Source organism: Microtus pennsylvanicus, chromosome 11 (assembly GCF_037038515.1).
Source record: "Microtus pennsylvanicus isolate mMicPen1 chromosome 11, mMicPen1.hap1, whole genome shotgun sequence".
NCBI classification, from domain to species: domain Eukaryota; kingdom Metazoa; phylum Chordata; class Mammalia; order Rodentia; family Cricetidae; genus Microtus; species Microtus pennsylvanicus.
In genome coordinates, this window is record NC_134589.1 from 4,322,917 (window position 1) to 4,340,751 (window position 17,835).

General features: G+C 38.7%; 1 protein-coding gene across 1 annotated transcript in view; it reads right to left on the reverse strand.

The window, feature by feature from the left end:
* Abca5 (ATP binding cassette subfamily A member 5) overlaps positions 1-14,609 on the reverse strand; it is a 70,408-nt gene extending 55,799 nt beyond the window's left edge. Inside the window, exons 1-4 of the mRNA XM_075989978.1 lie at positions 14,390-14,609; positions 5,319-5,434; positions 4,128-4,332; positions 2,642-2,803 (exon numbers count right to left, since the gene is read on the reverse strand). Coding sequence (XP_075846093.1) covers positions 2,642-2,803; positions 4,128-4,332; positions 5,319-5,420 — 469 coding nt within the window. The 5' untranslated portion in view covers positions 5,421-5,434; positions 14,390-14,609. The remainder of the gene's footprint in view (positions 1-2,641; positions 2,804-4,127; positions 4,333-5,318; positions 5,435-14,389) is intronic.
* Positions 14,610-17,835: the final 3,226 nt, after the last annotated feature.

Below are 17,835 nucleotides of genomic sequence, written 5' to 3' on the forward strand. Positions count from 1 at the left end.
TGCCAAGACTATAGATTTCTCTCTACAAGCTGACAACAAGGCCCCATTACTGAAGACAACACCTGCACAAATCATTGAACATGGAGATGCCAAACTGGTGCCTACATAGAGCATTCACATCTATGTTCCAGGGTGTTTTTTACAGGAAAAAGAGAAACATAAACACCAAGCAGTCACACACCCTTTGTCTACCTGGTGTTCTACTACAAGATATGCCAGGGCAATGTTGGCACAAAGTCTGTGAGAGTAACCAACCAATTGTTGTTCTGACTTAAAGCCCACTGCATGAGATGGAACCCATAATCAACAATCAGATTAACAACCAGAGACTAGCTAGCCCAGAGACCTAGGGTAAAACCAAATAATACAAATCTAAAAGAAAAAAGTATAGTGATAAAATGACTATTAATGATATTCTACTCTAGTTATAGATCTGTGCATTATTCAACCTTCACCAGAAACGCTTCCTCCTGCAGCATATGGGAATGAATATAGAGACCCACATTCAGACATTACAGAGAGAGTGAGAGACATTGAAACACTCAGCCCTAATGTCTCCATCAAATTCCCTCCCTTCAGGGAACTCCAAAGAATAGGGGGGAAAGAATGTAAAAGCCAGAGGAGATAGAAAACACACACACGCCAAAAACAAACGAACAAGCAAACAAACAAGGCCCTCTAAAGCAACATAAGCAAAGCTCCTATGAACTCACTGACACTGAAGCAGCATGCACAGGGACTGCAGGAATCTGCACCAGGCCCTCTGCACTTTCTTGATGGATTCCAGTTTACTGGATTTTATGGATTCCTGAGAGCACAACTTTTGGGCCTCTGATTATTGTACCTGCTCTTGGGCTCTTTTCTTTCTGTAGGTCTGTCTTTGGTGTGGTAGTTTTTGTTTTAGCTTACATTTTATTGTGTCTTATTTCTAAAAATAGAGGAAATGAATGTATGAATGAATATAAACTTTGCCACTAGAGTACAGGTTAACAACGGAACTGTCATTTTATACCTGCTGGCACACAGAAAACCAGTTTCCTCCAACAAAATGAAAACTGCTCCAGGGAAGATCCCAGGTCAGGAGTAGCTGACCAGCAAATAACAGACACCACAGGGCTTTTGTATGTGTGTTTTTATTTGGTTACAGTTTTGGTGTTTAGTTTTGTTTTCCCTTCTGGGGGGGGTATAATCTGTTATCTATAAGCATTTTGTGTTTGTATTGGTGATGTAGGATGTCCTTCTGTATGTGTTGCTTTACTGGTTTATGAATAAGGCTGCTTCCACCTATGGCATGGCAGGATAAAGCCAGGCGGGAAATCTGAACAGAGATGTAGTGAGCGAGTAGGTGGAGTCGGGAGATGCCAAGTAGGAGAAAGATGCCAGTCACCAGCCAGAACTTACCCTGCAAACCACAGCCTCATGGCGATACACAGATTAATAGAAATGAGTTAATTTAAGAATTAAGAAATAGTTAATAGGAAGTCTGAGCTAATAGGCTGAACAGTGTTGAAATTAATATAGTTTCTGTGTTAATACTTGGATCTGGGCAGCCAGGAAACAAACGAGTGGTCTCCACCCACATATTGGTCTTTTGAGAAACAATGAAGTTAGGTGGGTAGGGAGGAAGAAAGGATCTGGACAAACAGGAAAGGGAAAGAATATATATATTCTTTATATATATATATAATATATATATATATTTGTTTCAAGTAATAAATAAGTAAATAACTAATATAGAAGGAAGGGAGGAAGGGAGGGAGGACGAGGGGGAGGGAGGGCAGACAGACACTGGTTGCTCTTCCAGAGCACCCAGGTTCAATTCCCAGCAGATGGCTCACAGCCACGTGAAACTCCTGTTCCAGGGGCTCCAAACCCCTCTCCTGACCTCTGTGAGCACCAGGCATGCACATGATAACATACATATTAACAGTCAAAACAGTTACGAATACAAAATAAAAAATAGGGCACATTTTATGTTCTAAGGTAAATCATTCTATAGTGCACATTTATCTCTGACATGTGAGTAGAATTTTCCAAACATGCTTTTAGGATAAAGAAAAACCTTTCTGTACTTAATACAGTGACTTCAATATTGTACAATAAACAAAACTGATACTATCTTTTCAGTTGTTTTTTAAACAACTGAAGGTAGTTCTCCATGTCCCAAATGCAAATTTCACTGGTAGGAGACCTTGCCCTTCTAAACTTTTATATCATATCACAGTGAAAACGATTACATGGAGGAAAAACTATATATTTAGAAACTCATACAATGAAAGATACAATTTTGTTTTTAATGTAAATGACATTTGCATAAGTATTAAAATTAAAATAAATGTTATCGTTATTTTATATAGGATACATTTAGGAAAGATAGATATTTGGAGAATGTGCACATACAATTTTTATTTCTGGATACGCAGTCTCATCATGTACCCCGGCTGACCTGGAACTCACTATGTAAATCAGGCTGAAAAGCTGCACAGGATTAAAGGTGGGTGCCACCATATCTGACCTCATGCGGCACATACCTACCTGAACAAATACGTCAGCTGAAAATGACAATACTGGACACCACCTTATTTTGATTATAAAAAAATGCACCTAACACAGAATTCAATGATTATACATAGTTACTTACCTCTTGAATCCATATAAATAGAAGACACTGGAATCACATCAGGAAAAAAACGAAGTTCATAGGACATGGTGTCTTTGAAAACCACACCTACAAAGTTGCTTGACTTAGAAAGACTAGATGCTAGCATTTCTTTCTCATTTGCATATTCTTCAGTAATTATAACTGCAATATATTAGAACAAAGTAATTAATTCCACAATTGCAACAGCTTACTATAATACAGTAGAGCCATTTTACAATTATATTTGATGAATAGAATATTTTATCAGTATTTTTTCTTAATTACTAGTTTCTTAAATATGAAGATAAGTGCAAAGAAAACAATGACACAAAATGATCAACAGTATTAGTGAGCTGTGACCTGATTACATAAACTATGTCATTACAATACATAATTTATGTCTATGACAAAGTATAATATAAAACAACATTCAGAACATTTCATCAGGACACATTATTTGAAAATTTCAATGTGTTGTAATATATTCTAATGCTGGCTAGTATTTACATCATCCCCACTTTTAAATCTGCTTGGTTTTTGGTACTGAGATAAATGTAGGTCCTTGAACATGCCATCTATACTTTTTAAAGTCTGTAAAATTTCAGACAGAAATGAAATTATAAAAATAATAATGCAGTTCAATTACCTGTCTCAAAGTAAAATAACTCCTAATAATTAAAGTTTTACTTTTAAATATTTGTTCCTATGAAGAAAATTTTTCCAGGCATGTCAAGCCTTTTGACACTGTGATACAACATAATCACCTACGAGGTTCATGCTCCAGAATCATCCGACCAATTTACAAACAAAAAAAAATCTAATGTTTTAAGTAATTTTATGTTGAACCACATCCATAGCTATCCCCTACCTCAACTACATGAAGCCCATGGACCCATAGCTGAGCATCACTACATGTGTGTTAGCAATTATGCTAAAATTCTGCAGTCTTCTTTGAACAAAAATCAACCTTTTTAATATCTTATATTGTTTATTCCTCTTTAGAAGCTAAATGGAGAAAACACGGTCACCATTCTATCCAATAAGTTAAACAATTTTTAGAAATATTTTCTTCTGAGAAAATTAAAAGAATTTTCTCTCATTGTTTACAAAAGGTTAACTTCACTACAGAAGGGCCAGGATTTGTTGTAAAAGAACCTAGGACTGGTACTTAGCTTCATTATCCATTGGCTGTGCAAGTTCACATTAGTGACGTAACTCTTCTAATTTTACTGTTCTCATACATGACACCTAGCTGATTAACTGGATTGCTGTAACTCTAGCTCCAAGGAATCTTTATTTTTATTTATTTATTTATTTATTTATTTATTTATTTATTTATTTATTTATTTATTTATTTTAGCTCCAAGGAATCTTAAGGGCTCTTCTGGCCTCTGTGGATACCTGCACACACATGTACGTACACTCACACAAACACATACAACATATGCATAAATAAAATCAATCTTCTTTAAAAAGACTACAGTACCATCGGGAAGATGATCAGAAGATACTCTCTGCATGATGCTGCTTGTAATATTATCCACAGGAGTATATCCAAGAATAAGGTTAGAAAGGCTAGATTTGTCCATGGGGTTAAGTTCTATATCAGATACTTCTTCATATTTCTTATTTGGATGCATCATGCTAATTAATATTAGCCAAAATAAAAAAAATAGAGGAAAAAGAATTTCCTACAATAAAAGAAACAGTTATTACAAAGTATATGGATGGTGGCAAAAATTAAGATTTCTATGTAAATAACATAGGTAATACTAAGGAAATTAGCAAGGAAGTGTGGAATTCACACAGCTAGAGAAGGTAAAAGCAACCCTATCCTAAAAGAATTACTATGGTGAGCATCCCACCAAACCCCAAAACATAGTTGAACCTTTTCAATTGAAAGGTTTTAATACTCAAGTTATATAATAAAGTGACGTAAAGATAATGTTTAAATGTCTTAAGAGTCCTGATTTAATACCCAATATATTTACTCATAAAATCTTAAAGTAACCTGCAAACAAATCCTTACAAAGATTATCATTAAAAAGAAATGAACTTGGAAAAAAGAAAAACAAGCAAATAAGTAAATGAAAAACTCTTTGGTTCTGAACTTAAAACAGTACTTTATTAATAATACCTAAAATGCTACTAAAATTACATTTAACTAGTTTATGGCCTGCTTTACTAGGCATGAGCTATCATTTTATCTTGTTCCTTGTTCTGCTTGTTTCAGGAGATAGCCCACACTTGAAATTATTGCTAACTGGCCAGCTAGACTTCATTCTTTTACCAAAGGCATTCCATGCTGGGGTACAACACTTGTGACATAATTTTAGTATTCTTTGGCAACTTAATTCAGAAACCATACAGTGGGAAGATGTGGGGTATAAAATTGTGCAATACCGTTCCAAAAAGTTATCTGTGTTATCACTTCATCAATGGGGAGAAAATGCAAAATTACATGTTGACGTCAACTGAATTGAATCATCACTGATACATTTAGGAGCATTAGGTCATTCTCTTTTTTTCTTGCTATTATAAACAATACAATATACTTTTATAAAGAGACTAAAATAATTAAATTATAAAAATGAATTCAGAAAAATTACCTTAAAATACAACACATCAAAGCAAAACAAACCATAAGAAGACAAAATAATGAGTATTTTTAACTTACCTGAACGCTACTTTTTTTAGTCCTGCATTTAATTAAGTAATTTTTCAGCAGAAGTGTTCTAGTCTGTCTCCAAACTCCCACATCCCTAATTGCAGTAGCCATGTTTTCTGGATCCGCTTATTAAAAGGAAAAACAAACAAAGCTTGAACTACATAGTAAAGCACATGTGATGTTCAATGGCAACAATATATAGATTTCTTTTTCATTTCCCAGGTAAAACAAAGCTAAGCATACTGCAAGCTATCTCTCCTACTTGTACGGAATGCAGAAAAGAGCAATCTGACAGCTCTACAGAGCACATAACAACATGCGAAACAGGAAAATATCAAATCTGAAACAGGCCCAGACTAGCAGCGAGCTCACCATGCTTTCTCCTTTGGTGTCACTCAAACTGAGCACATGAGAACTGAGCACCAAGACAGAAAGGGCTTTAGAAGTTAACTTACAATTCTGACTTGAGGGAAAGTTAGTCTTAAAACTCAAGGAGATGTGGAAATGTCCAAGTTTGTTTTTATTCATCACGTTCTTTTCTGTGTCCCTATCCTGAAAAATCCCCTTGGTGGCAGTACCAGACCATAGTAACAAAAGCTCTGAGGAAGAGAAACTTTCTCTCCAAGGAGACTGGGCCAATCCACTGTGCTTTGTATATTCCTGTCCTACCACTGGGTCCTGAGTACTAGTTATGGCTGCAAAAGTGAAGTGGCACGGTGACACTTTCTCACTAGAGGAACAACAGAGCAGCCAGAGAGAAAGAGAAAACAGAGAGACCAAATAAAAGGGGGAGTTCTGAAATTCACAGGCAAAAATGAAGTTTTTATTGACTCTTAGATTAATTCCCAAACTAGGATACGGATCTTATCCTATGGATGTTGATAAAGACTAGAGAAATCAAACTAGCACACACATCCACCACTACCCAGATCCAGACTAGTCACCAGGCAGCATTCACATGACAGATCCAAACTACAAACCTTTTGAAAACTCAACTGAAGAAGAAAATAGTTCAGAGAATGTGGGAAGAAACTTACAGTCTAAACCTAAAAACATTCACAACCTGCTAAAAGAAAGTATCAACATCTCCACAAGATTAAGAAAAAGTTCAATGTCTCAAACAACCACAAATTACATGGCAAATGGCCAATATATCCCACTGTCAAAATGACAGTATTGCATGAATTTCACCAGAAACAACAAAAGCAGCATCTGCCTTCAAACTGTCATGCCACTGACAGATCAAAGAGCCAAACAAGCCCAACCTAAGAAGGAAACAAAAGATGTATAAAAGCTTATTTATGGAGTGGTAGGTGACTCTCAGTGCACCAGAGTCACCATCCCCACCTAAATTCTTATTTTACAGCTATAATTTTGTACAGCAGAATTGTGAAGATGGACACTAAAAAGAAATCCCACACTAGCTCAGAATTTTGTATAAGAAAGGGTTATTTATTTAGGGATAGACTCACAGATCACAGTCCTCTGCACCAAGGGGGAACAGCAACCGAATCCAGAAGCCAGAAGAGAGAGGCTTGGCATTTATAGTATAAGAGACCACGCCCAAGTGGGCTGGTATCTTGAAGGCTATTGGCTGAAGCTCCCACAGCACCTTCCCCTTTGTATTTGGGTTCCAAACCCAATACAAAACTATGTACACTAGGAATAGATAATCAAGTATAAAATTAGAATTACAACCAGCATAAACAATATTAAGCAAGGAGCATATGCTAAATGTTTTAATAATTCAGTTCTAAGGAGTCTAAGTTTGTATTGGAAATGGCTTGGCTAGATCATAAGAGGACGGTAACTACAACATCTAATCTTCAACCACAGTGAAGGCCTGAGAAGGGAGATAATTACTTGAGTAGGAAGAAAGTGTTATCAAGCAGCTTCCAAAATATGCAGTAGATGATAGAGACAACTGGCTACCCAAGCAATTACCCAAAGTCTCATTTGCAATGTGGAAGCAACCAGAAATGTGCTTAAGCTATTGGTCAAACAGTATTGCAAATGATATAGTTTCTGAATGATTATTTTGTGATCTGGGCAACCAGGAATGAACAAGTGGCCTCTCACCAATAGAACTAATTTCAAATAACAACTGGACTAGGAATCAATGCTAAAGTGGCAAAATCAAACCAGGAATTAAAACCTACATAACAGAAGACAAAGATAAAACCAATCTCTGAGAAAGTTACATGTTTGCATGTTCTCTATCCTTGCTCTTACTGTAGAGTTTGCTGGTCTCAGAAAACTCTTAGACCATAGGAAGGAATGTTCTATCTAGTGTCAGTCTGGCACAAAGAACAGCAAACAGTGTTGAAACACAGAAGTTAGTCTGGCTAAGATCTGAGGACTAAAGTTCCTACACATGAATTTTGGAATTATCTGACAAAAACTTTCAAGTAGCTAGCCATCTGGGAGTCACAGAGAAATACACGTGAAACCAGGAAGGAGTACCCCCCTGATGGCTGGCTCTCCAGTGGGGTAACTGACAATCAAATCACTCATCCACAGATCCTGCATGCAGCACTAACAACTAGCCGAACAAGGGGTTCTACAGTGTAACTGGTGAAGAGTGGCAAGCAAGCCTGTTCAGAAGCAACCTATCACTTTCTAATGGACCTGAAATCCAAGCCACGGGAGGCAGTTTACACCTGATACTATAAACCCATCAAAAGTCCATGTCTAGGGAAATCACCAGCCCCAGTGGGAAAACCAGTATTGTTGTTTTGCTGAAAGGACATGATGTGCATCTTAAACTGCCTTCTAAATCACTATGCTTATGCCCATTGAACCAGTGCAGCTATCAGCGCTGGGGGGGAGGGGTGGTACACCTCTCTGAAGAACCATAAACAGCTAATTGAGGCTTTCATATGCTTCAGTGATGTGGCCATTAAGCCCCCATCCACCCACCCATGTGCATGCAAGCAACTCTAATTAATTGCACTGGGCCACAAAAATAAAAGTTTTTTTTTTGTTTCCGTTAAAAAAAAACTAAGAGGGGTCTTGTTAGGAAGTTGTTTGATGGACACAAGGAACTAAGAGAAGATGATAGGCAGAATGTGATTAAAGTAGATCATATCTAGTTTTGCAACTGTGAATGATAAAAATAATTTTAAAAAAGGCCTTGTTAAACCTTCCCAAGCAATTGGTGCCGCCTTGTTTTCTATAAACTACCTAATGGAGGCCAATGACGTTGAGTCCTCTCCAAAGCAAGGGCAGTCTGTTCCGAGTTCTGACCGCCTCCACTTCAGATAAAAAGGCAAGCAACCTTTTATAAGCAGTTTGTCTTCTCCTGAATGGATCTTTATTATTAAAAGTTAACTTAAATGAGCATCCGTTTTATATGCAGAGAAAAAGGATTAGACTAGAACTTTTTAATTAACAATGAAATTACAACTTTTATTTTGTTTTCCACTTTGTAACTGATCTATAATTACCTACACATTAAAAAATAACATGCTGTAGAACTACTTCTACAGGGAATTGGAAATAGCACAATAAAAGCAATCAAGAGTGCATTGATAATCATATCTTGGTCAAAGAAAAGAAATAGAAAAAGAAAAGGCACAGTCGTTCAAAGGTAATTTGCTATAAAACAAACAGAAATATCAACCAACTCAACATGAATATTCCCAAGTTTTCTGCCAAAAGACAACTTAGTAAGTAAAATTATCAAATAGAATGTTTAGCATTCTATTTTTTAGATACCAAATTCTCCACAGAATAGCTAGATTCTTATTTTTACTTTGAACTGTTGCCTTAATTCAAATTTGAGTCCCTTATTGAAGTTCACAAACCTAATTATCCACTTTGCAACTTTGGGAGAACTTTGTAAAACAACACTAAATCCAGGCTGGGTATGAAGGATCATGTATTTAACCCCAACAGAGGCAAGTGAGTCTCTGTGATTGGGAAGTCAGTCTCATCTACACAGTGAGTTCAAGTTCAGTCAGGGCTACATAAAGAGACCATAGATGTCTTTTAAAAATAATAACAAATAAACAAAATAAAAACCCTAAATCCTACCTCCTCACCATGACCCTACAACTACAACACCATTTCCATTTCCTCCACTATAACCACCCCTTGAGCTGCACTTATTACATTTTCCTCTGGCAGTATAGAATTTTTGTTTGTGTGTTTGTTGTTTTCATTTTTTTCAAAACAAGGTTTCTCTGTGTAGCCTTAGCTATCCTGAAACTCATTTTAAGTACCAGGCTGGCCTCAAACTCAGAGATCCACCTGCCTCTGCCTCCCAAGTCATGAGAAGTGAATTTACCTTAAATACAACATTTATGAAAATAACACTCTCTGCTATTAAGTTTTCACCTAATGGAAAATTCTTATTATGCTCAAACTTGGTTTTTCTTCCTTGGGGCACATGCTCTATTATCTTCCCATAATTATTTCTTTAAACCAAAAGCATCTTAACCAACACAACAGAGGCACCCAAATCAACAAATACAACAATTACTAAGATGGTATGGTGGTTATGAATGTGACCTCTGTAATCAAGTCAATTAACATAAATCCTGCCTCTGCCATTTCACAGTTATGAGATCTCAGGCAAGTTATTTAACTTTTTGTCTCTATTTGTCTTTTGTAAAACAATTACAATACCTACTTGGAGTTCTTAAAATAACTAAATGAAATGGTATATGTAAAAACTGAAACCCTGGTACAAGGCAAGTAATTAATTATAAATGTTGGTCACAACTGTATATAAAAGTAGTAGAACTAATAGTCACAAAAGAATAATAAAGAATACCACATTCATGGAAAAACAGCAGGGTGATTAAAGAAATTAGCAGAATCCGAACCTCTATAGTGTTGATAGCTTCTAAAGACAAATTGGTCCACTAGAAGTGGGGCTGAATCCTGAGAATCTACCAGAATGGACGACGATAAAGAACAGACAGGAGAAAACAACAAAGAAGTATAAAATGTTACATATGAAAACTGATGAATCAGTATGACTGGCCATAGTTAGATTTTTTATTGAAAACCAGGTCTAATTGTGTGGAAAATATTACATTTCAATATTTTTGAGCTTCTATCCATCCAAGTAGTAAAACTTGGCTAGATATGCTAGTGACAACTGTAAAAGAAAATCTGAATGTCTACTAAAGTAATCTTTCTTTTCTAACATGTAAGTCATCAACTTAAAAATAAATTATTACACAAGCCAAATACCAGAAAATCCATTAAAAATTAGGAAACTTTATTTACTGTGTATGTATGTGTGTGTGTGTTTTGGGAGTTGGTCATCTCCTTCCACCATGTGGGTCTTGTGGTGTATTTGTAGACTGTGTAAAGATGTATTGCTATGATTATTGTGATAAAAAGCTGAACGGCCAATACCTAGGCAGGAAGTATAGGCGTGATTTCCAGGGAAAGGATGAGAAGAATCTAGGTGCACATGCAACACCAGGAGACACAGAAACAGGAATTGCAAGACGAAAGAGAGGCAATGCCATGTGATAAAATGCAGATTAATATAATGGGTTAGTTTAAGTTATAAGAGCTAGTTAGGAATAAGTCTAAGCTATAGGTCAAGCATTCATAATTAATTATCGTGTCCGTGTCATTATTTGGGAGCTGGCGGGTAGGACAGAAAAAGTCGTTACATTTGGTTTGGAGGAATGAACTCAAGATTTTCAGGCATGGTGGCAAACGCATTCCCCCACTATGCCATCTCACTGAGTCTCCACTGTTTATTAACTGAAAAATTTGAAAGTTACTGATATTTTTTTGAATGTAAGAGAATCCTATTATTTTACTAATTGTCTCTTTAAAAAAAATGTGATTTTCTTAAGAGACTCTTCATTTAAAAAAAAATCTCTAATTTACCTAATGTTACCATTACTTCTATCAAGCGTTTTAACTAGTAATGCATGAAATATTTTGTAATAAACGGTACCATTTAATTTTGTAAGAGGCAAAATCACTTCGAAATTAAAATGTGTTATGTAGAGCCCATTTTTTTAATTCATGTTTACTTCTATGATGTATGAAGTACGATTATATTTTATAAAGAAACTGAGCAACCTTTATATTCAGAGCTATTTACTGGTAAGATGAGGTCAGTGACCTTCTTAGCATGTTTGAAAGACACTTGGGAAAGCTCTCAGCTGAAAATATGTTCTGAATTTCCAAAAGATAACTGTTTGAGGTTGTTTGTGGCCAACTCAAGCAAAGCCAATTACCACTGTTCTATTCTCCCATTTTCCTAAGTACCTAAAACTACAATTAGCTAGCGTACTGCATTTTCATTGTATGTCCTAACCTTGAGCCCGACCATGAGACTCTTAATGAAAAGGAAAAAAAAGTCTTCTACTTACTTTTCTGACCACACCAATGGTAATACCAAAATTATCTTAATACAAATTCCTTCATCAGACCTTTTTCTGAGAGTCCTTACACATGAAGGGTCTGCAAACCAAGATGGAATAGGTAGTGGTGTCTAAGCCCACCCACACCTTGCTCGGCACAATCTAAGAGTTCACAATGTGTGAGGGGTTTGGAGAGTGGCAAAATGTAGCCCTGGATGGCCATTATCTCTGAGATCCACCTGCCTGGCATGTAGCCAGATTTCTTAACAGCTGGAGGAGACAAACCAAACATTAATAACTCGTGATGGGCCAAAACATGAAATTCAAATTTCAGGGCCTATACATGAAGTTTGATTGGAATATACCCATGCTGTTTCGTATACGCAATGTCTATGACTGCTTTGTGCAATGAGGGCAGATTGAAGCTGAGCCAGATTTTATTCAGTCAACTCCCTTACACTTTATCCAAAAAGACTGACAATTCCTTCAATCAGCTACAGGAGACAAGAGCAAGTGGGAAAAGTGGGTCACGTTTCTAACATTTTCTGAAGAATTCCCGCTCTAACAGACTTCAGGTAAGTAAAATGGCACGTGATGTTCTCATCTCAGTTGAGGGAAAGACTTTGGGAAAGGGCCAAAATGGAATTTCTAAGCAGAGAAAAACTATGGGAAAGCTGGATTTCCAAACGTCTTGACTTGCAGAGGGTGGAGGCAGAAGGCAAACTGAAACGGGACAGAGTATGGGTGTACACCCTAGTGATCAGTGTAAAGACTGAAACTGAAAACAGATTGCAAAACACCTTTTCTGCAAAACAAAACACTACTTTTGTGCGCAGCCCAGAAACACGTCTATCCCCTTCTGGACCTTTACACCAAGGGGACATGCTTCCACTGCCTGCCAATCCCACTTTACAAGCCCGCTCACCCTCCCAATCCTCAGACCTCCGACAACCCCATCTCCAGCATCACTTTCCAACTGTGATCTGGATTCCTGCTTCAGAGAGAAAACAGAAGCAGTCAAAGTAATCTCTCCAGTATTCCCTCCACTTACCCACATCTGTGCCTGTCATCTGCACGTTGTAAACAACGAGCCATTACAGCCTAGACAAGACTCCGTTTTCCCTAGCACTCTAAACCATGAAAGCTTAAATGCAATCTGGATTTAGCTAGATTTTAAAATTAAGATTTAATATTTTTTTTGAAAAGAGCTATTAAACTATCCAACAAAGCACTGAAAGAAAATCCTGCCTAGCTATACTACTAGCTTCTCAGTGGACAAAATAAACCTTTAAATTTTAATAGGAGATCAATCATAAATGCTTTCTTCATTGATCTTTGAAAATTTACTGAAAGTGGTGACAAAATACTAATGCCAATAAAGTTTAATCAATTTGATGACAGCATGTCTTGCTGCAGAAGACGATGCAATGGAACCCATATGGCAAGTTCGCTAATACCTTGGCTTATATATACTATTAATTCTGTATAAAAGTTTAAAGTTGGCACTTTAAACTATCGCCAATCTAATTCACACACTAATAAAGACTACAATTTTTATTATTATGAAATGTTTTTATTATAATTACTTTTTCAATTAAACTCAATGGCAGGCATTAAAAATTATATTTATCTTTGTACTCTAGAAACAAAATTATTATCTGGAACGTAAAAGACATTAAATGTAAAGTATTAATAAATGTATACTAAATTTAAGATTTCCCTATGTTTAATATCATTTGAGGTTTTGCATTTTCAAGAACACATCCGATTAAACGACCTACATTTAAAGACCCATGTCTCTTAAGTATGATTTCAGGGTAAATACCCACAAAGTGTTCTAATAGTGTTCCCATCTATTGAGTCTTCTCTAAAAATACATAACAATGCTCTCTGGACAAACAAATATATATATTATAAATGAAACAAAATATATTGGGTAGAGCGCCAGGAGTCCGGCATGCCTGCAGTAGAATCTCAGCGCTTCATTTTTTTTTTCTCCCCAGCTGGGACCTTAATGAAGTTATTTAACCTCTTTAAGACCCATTTCCCACATCTACTCAACTAGAGGACCATCTCCAACCTCAGAGCAGTGTCAGATGAAATAATGCTGAACCTGGCCCTGAGCCAGAATGCAATCTCGTCTCAGGGGCCCTGGACTGTCCTCGGCAGTAACTAGAAGCGCCTGCCTTCCATTTCTGCCCTCAGACTCGATTCTTTTACAACGTAAAGCCAAGCCTAGGGGAGCTGGGGTGAACCCCTCCACTCTGATCGCCTCCGAGCTACTGCATCCATCGGCTCGCTTTTTCTTCCTCCCTGAACCAGATCCGTAATCTTCGGTATGTTTGGGGAAATCTGATATGCACAGCCCCAGAACCATGTCATGAGCTCTGCGGATTTTCCTCTCACCCCAAAGTCCTCTCTGGTCACACGAGACCCGCCAGCCAATCTGCACCCCAAGCGGAACGAGGCTTCTTAGCCCTCAGGAGGGAAAACAAGTCCGGTTTGGTGAGGGGATTTCTTGTCTGCCTGACTGCCTGCCTGCCAGCTTGTTTTCCTTCTGTCTCTGAGGGTGGGAGCGCTCCAAGTCGCCTACCCGATGGCCCGAGGTCCCGCTCCGCGCCCGCCACCAGCCAGCATCCCAGGCGGACCAGCATCCTTCGGCCCCCTGGCGACCCGCCACACCCTCTCCTCGGCCCCCCGCTGCTCGGCCGTCCCCGCTGTCCCCCGCCACCTCATCACCTCTCTCTCCGTAGACGCGACTGGCCGGGCTGCAGGCCTCGAGCGCCGGGGGCCCTCGGCGTCCCCTCACCCCGGCGTCCCAGCCGCAGCGCCGTCAGGCCCACGCCGAGCTCTTCCCTGCGGAGACCGCCGGAGTGACGGAGCTCAGAAATTCGGGGGAGAGAGGCGGGGCCGCGGGAGCGAGCGAGCGAGCGAGCGAGCGAGCGAGCGCGTGCCCGCCGCCAGGCCACGCCCCCTGCCAGCCTCGGAACGCACCTGCGGGGCCGCGCGAGCGTAACGCGTGCGCGCGTGCCTCTGGGACTCAAGATAGGAGCGCGCTTGAGGGGGCGGAGCTACGGTTGGGCGGGGCTCTGAGGCTTCGGCGCAGCGGGCACAGGTCAAGGAGCGAGGCCGGGCCTGCTGACTCAAGTTCAGGGGTCTCGAACCTCGTGCGGAGTTTGCTGCACTCGCTGTGGAGGCCGCAGAGGTTGGAGGCGCCTCCTGGAGGACGGCCTTGGTCCTCCGCCCTCCTATCTGCCTCGGTTTCCTAGCATTTAAAGAGTTTATGAAAGTCTCACTGTGTCTCCTTCTCCCACCCGCTGCAGCGTCCCCATTTCTGTAACTATTGCCTTCCCTTCCTCAGTCTCAGACCAGGGACCTTGCACATCCTGAATTAAGGATGCTTTGAGATCCTTCAAATACCTTCGCTAAAATCTTCAAGTCTGACAAAACTTGGATTACTCAAAAGTTCAAAGATTGGGCTTCTGGCAGATATAATATACCACGCTTAATTCTTTCTTAACAGGCAATCTGATGTTTGGAGTTTTGTTTACCCAAAGTGACCCAAGCAGTGGTCAAAGCATTTCAAAGTAAAGTTCACAATACCAAAATTAGATATCCCTGAAGAAAACCGATCCTTTCTTCTCCAGAGCCCACCAACTGTCAATAGCTCCTCAGCTAGGGGTGGGACTTCATCACACACACACACACACACACACACACACACACACACACACACACACACACCACACACACACCACAGGGGACTTTATTTAGCTGACTTGATCTTGAATGGGTCTTTGTGCGTGCAGTCACTGTTGCTGTGTTGCACAATTACTTTCGACGACTTTTTTAATTCTGTGAATGTGCCCCCCATTGTCCTCCACCACCTCATCACCTCTCTCTCCATAGATTCATATATATATTTCTCCTTTCTTTTGTGTATGTGTGTATACTTCTCAAACATTTTTTCTGTACATGGGTGTTGTGCCTGCATGTATGTGTTCTCTGACTTATAACAGACTTGCACTTCAAGTCTCCTCATCCTGACAAAATGATCTCTCTTTCCTCTCAACACCACACGCTGAATCATACTGTCCATTTCACCTGCTTATGTGCTAATCTCTTAAGCTACATCATAAATAATCTGACATTAAGAGCTTATTCTTATACCAATTTAAATTTATAGGTCTTGTGGATCCATGTAGTCCTTGGCAACTTTTGCTAACAGTACAACTGATGGGAGAAAACACCATACGAGAAGGAGTATGCAAATATTTTACATCCACAAAATATTCGCACTCACCTGCAAACAGAAGATATTAAAATTACGTTAGATGGCTGAATCTGTAATTTGGTGACAGACTGCTTGCCTAGCATGCACAAGGTCCTGGGTTTAATTCCCAGCCACACACATACACAAGCACACACACATACATATACATACAAACATACACACACAAACACATACACAAACAGATACAATACACACAAAAACTCATACACATACGTACACACACAAACATACATGCACAAATATATACACATGAACACACCAACACATATACAAACACACACACACCTACCTTATAAAATGGAAAGCAAACTTATAATCTTGTGAGAATAACACAGAATGCAAGAAAGATTTTTTAATAAAAAGATTGCTACAAATTAATACGTGGGTTATGACATACTTTACTGCCTCTGAGCAAGCTATTTTTCAGACTGTATCTTGTAAACTTGTTGGTCACATGATCTCCATCTAAATTTCCATGGCTACCAGATGTTTAATATTAAAATAGCAACTGGAGAGAAAGATATTTCTTGCTGCATTTCTGTATCTAGGAAATAGAAACAAGCGGTACTCACGCCTTGGTTGTCATGGTGGCAACTGAAATCCCCACATCTCATTAATAGACCTTAGAGACAAATCAACCACATGGGAGTTCATATATCACAGAGTTCCAGCTTGCTATTTAAGAAGCTACCCAGCTAGGAAAATAACAGTGGGCCACAATTCTTAGCAATATTTAATGTGGAGAAAGAGAATAAATCTGGTTATCTGGAATACTAACCTACAACCTGATGAACCATGGCTATGTGTGGCACTTTTCTCACTTGCTAGACACCAAATTTAAATGAATTTTCTAGGCTCTTTTTCTAAAATGAATGACAAGATCACCGAATCATTTGTGATGGTTTGAACGAGAATGGCACCCATAAGATCATATAATTAAATGTTTAGTTCCCAGCTGATGGAACTGTATTGGGAAGGATTAGGAGGTAAGGTAGAGTCACTGAGATAGGCTTTTGAGGTTTCAAGAGTACACAATTCTCTCTCTCTCTCTCTCTCTCTCTCTCTCTCTCTCTCTGCCTGCAACTTGAAGATCAGATGTGAGCCATCAGCTATTGCTCCAGCGCCGTGCCTGTCTGCCTGCTGCCATGCTTCTGACCATAATGATCATGGACTCACCTTCTGAAACTGTAAGCGAACCCCCCAATTAAATACTTCCTTTTATAAATTGCCTTGTTCATGGTGTCTTCTCACAGCAATATACAGTAACTAAGTCTCCATGCAGCCACCTTTTGTCCAATACTGTTCTTTTAGTTTTTAACTTGATTGTCAGTGTATTGGAAACAAAATATAGCATTTTAAAATCATACTAAACATTATTATTGTCATTATTATTATTAATTATTATTTTCCACTTCTGGAAGTTAAGAAAGGTGCCAAGAGAGGAAGTGTGGTTTCTAAAGTAAGTATAAATGGACAGAATTTCAAATTGATAAACTTGGTTTAGCATAAGGCATGACAAAGAAATTCAGACTATGCTACCAAAGTGGAACGGGCATCAAGAACCTATAACACTAGAATTCTTGACTGTCCCAGCAACTGTGGCTGAAATGATTGTTAGATGGCTCAAGAAGAGATGAATGATTGGGCGTGGTTGGGAGGCAGCCACAGGAACGAGTTCTGATGCTAATTTCAGTTTGATTTTTTTCTTGCTATGAATACTGTCACTGTTGTCACAATTTTTCCTGTTTCACAAGGAAAAGGCAAGTATTTCATCATTTTTGTTCCTGAAAACGGGGGGTGGGAGGAGAAAGAACATTGTCAAAGAGACTGATGCTTGAAGACTGGAAAGTCAGAGCAATGTTTAAAACTTGATCACCCAACAAATATTTGC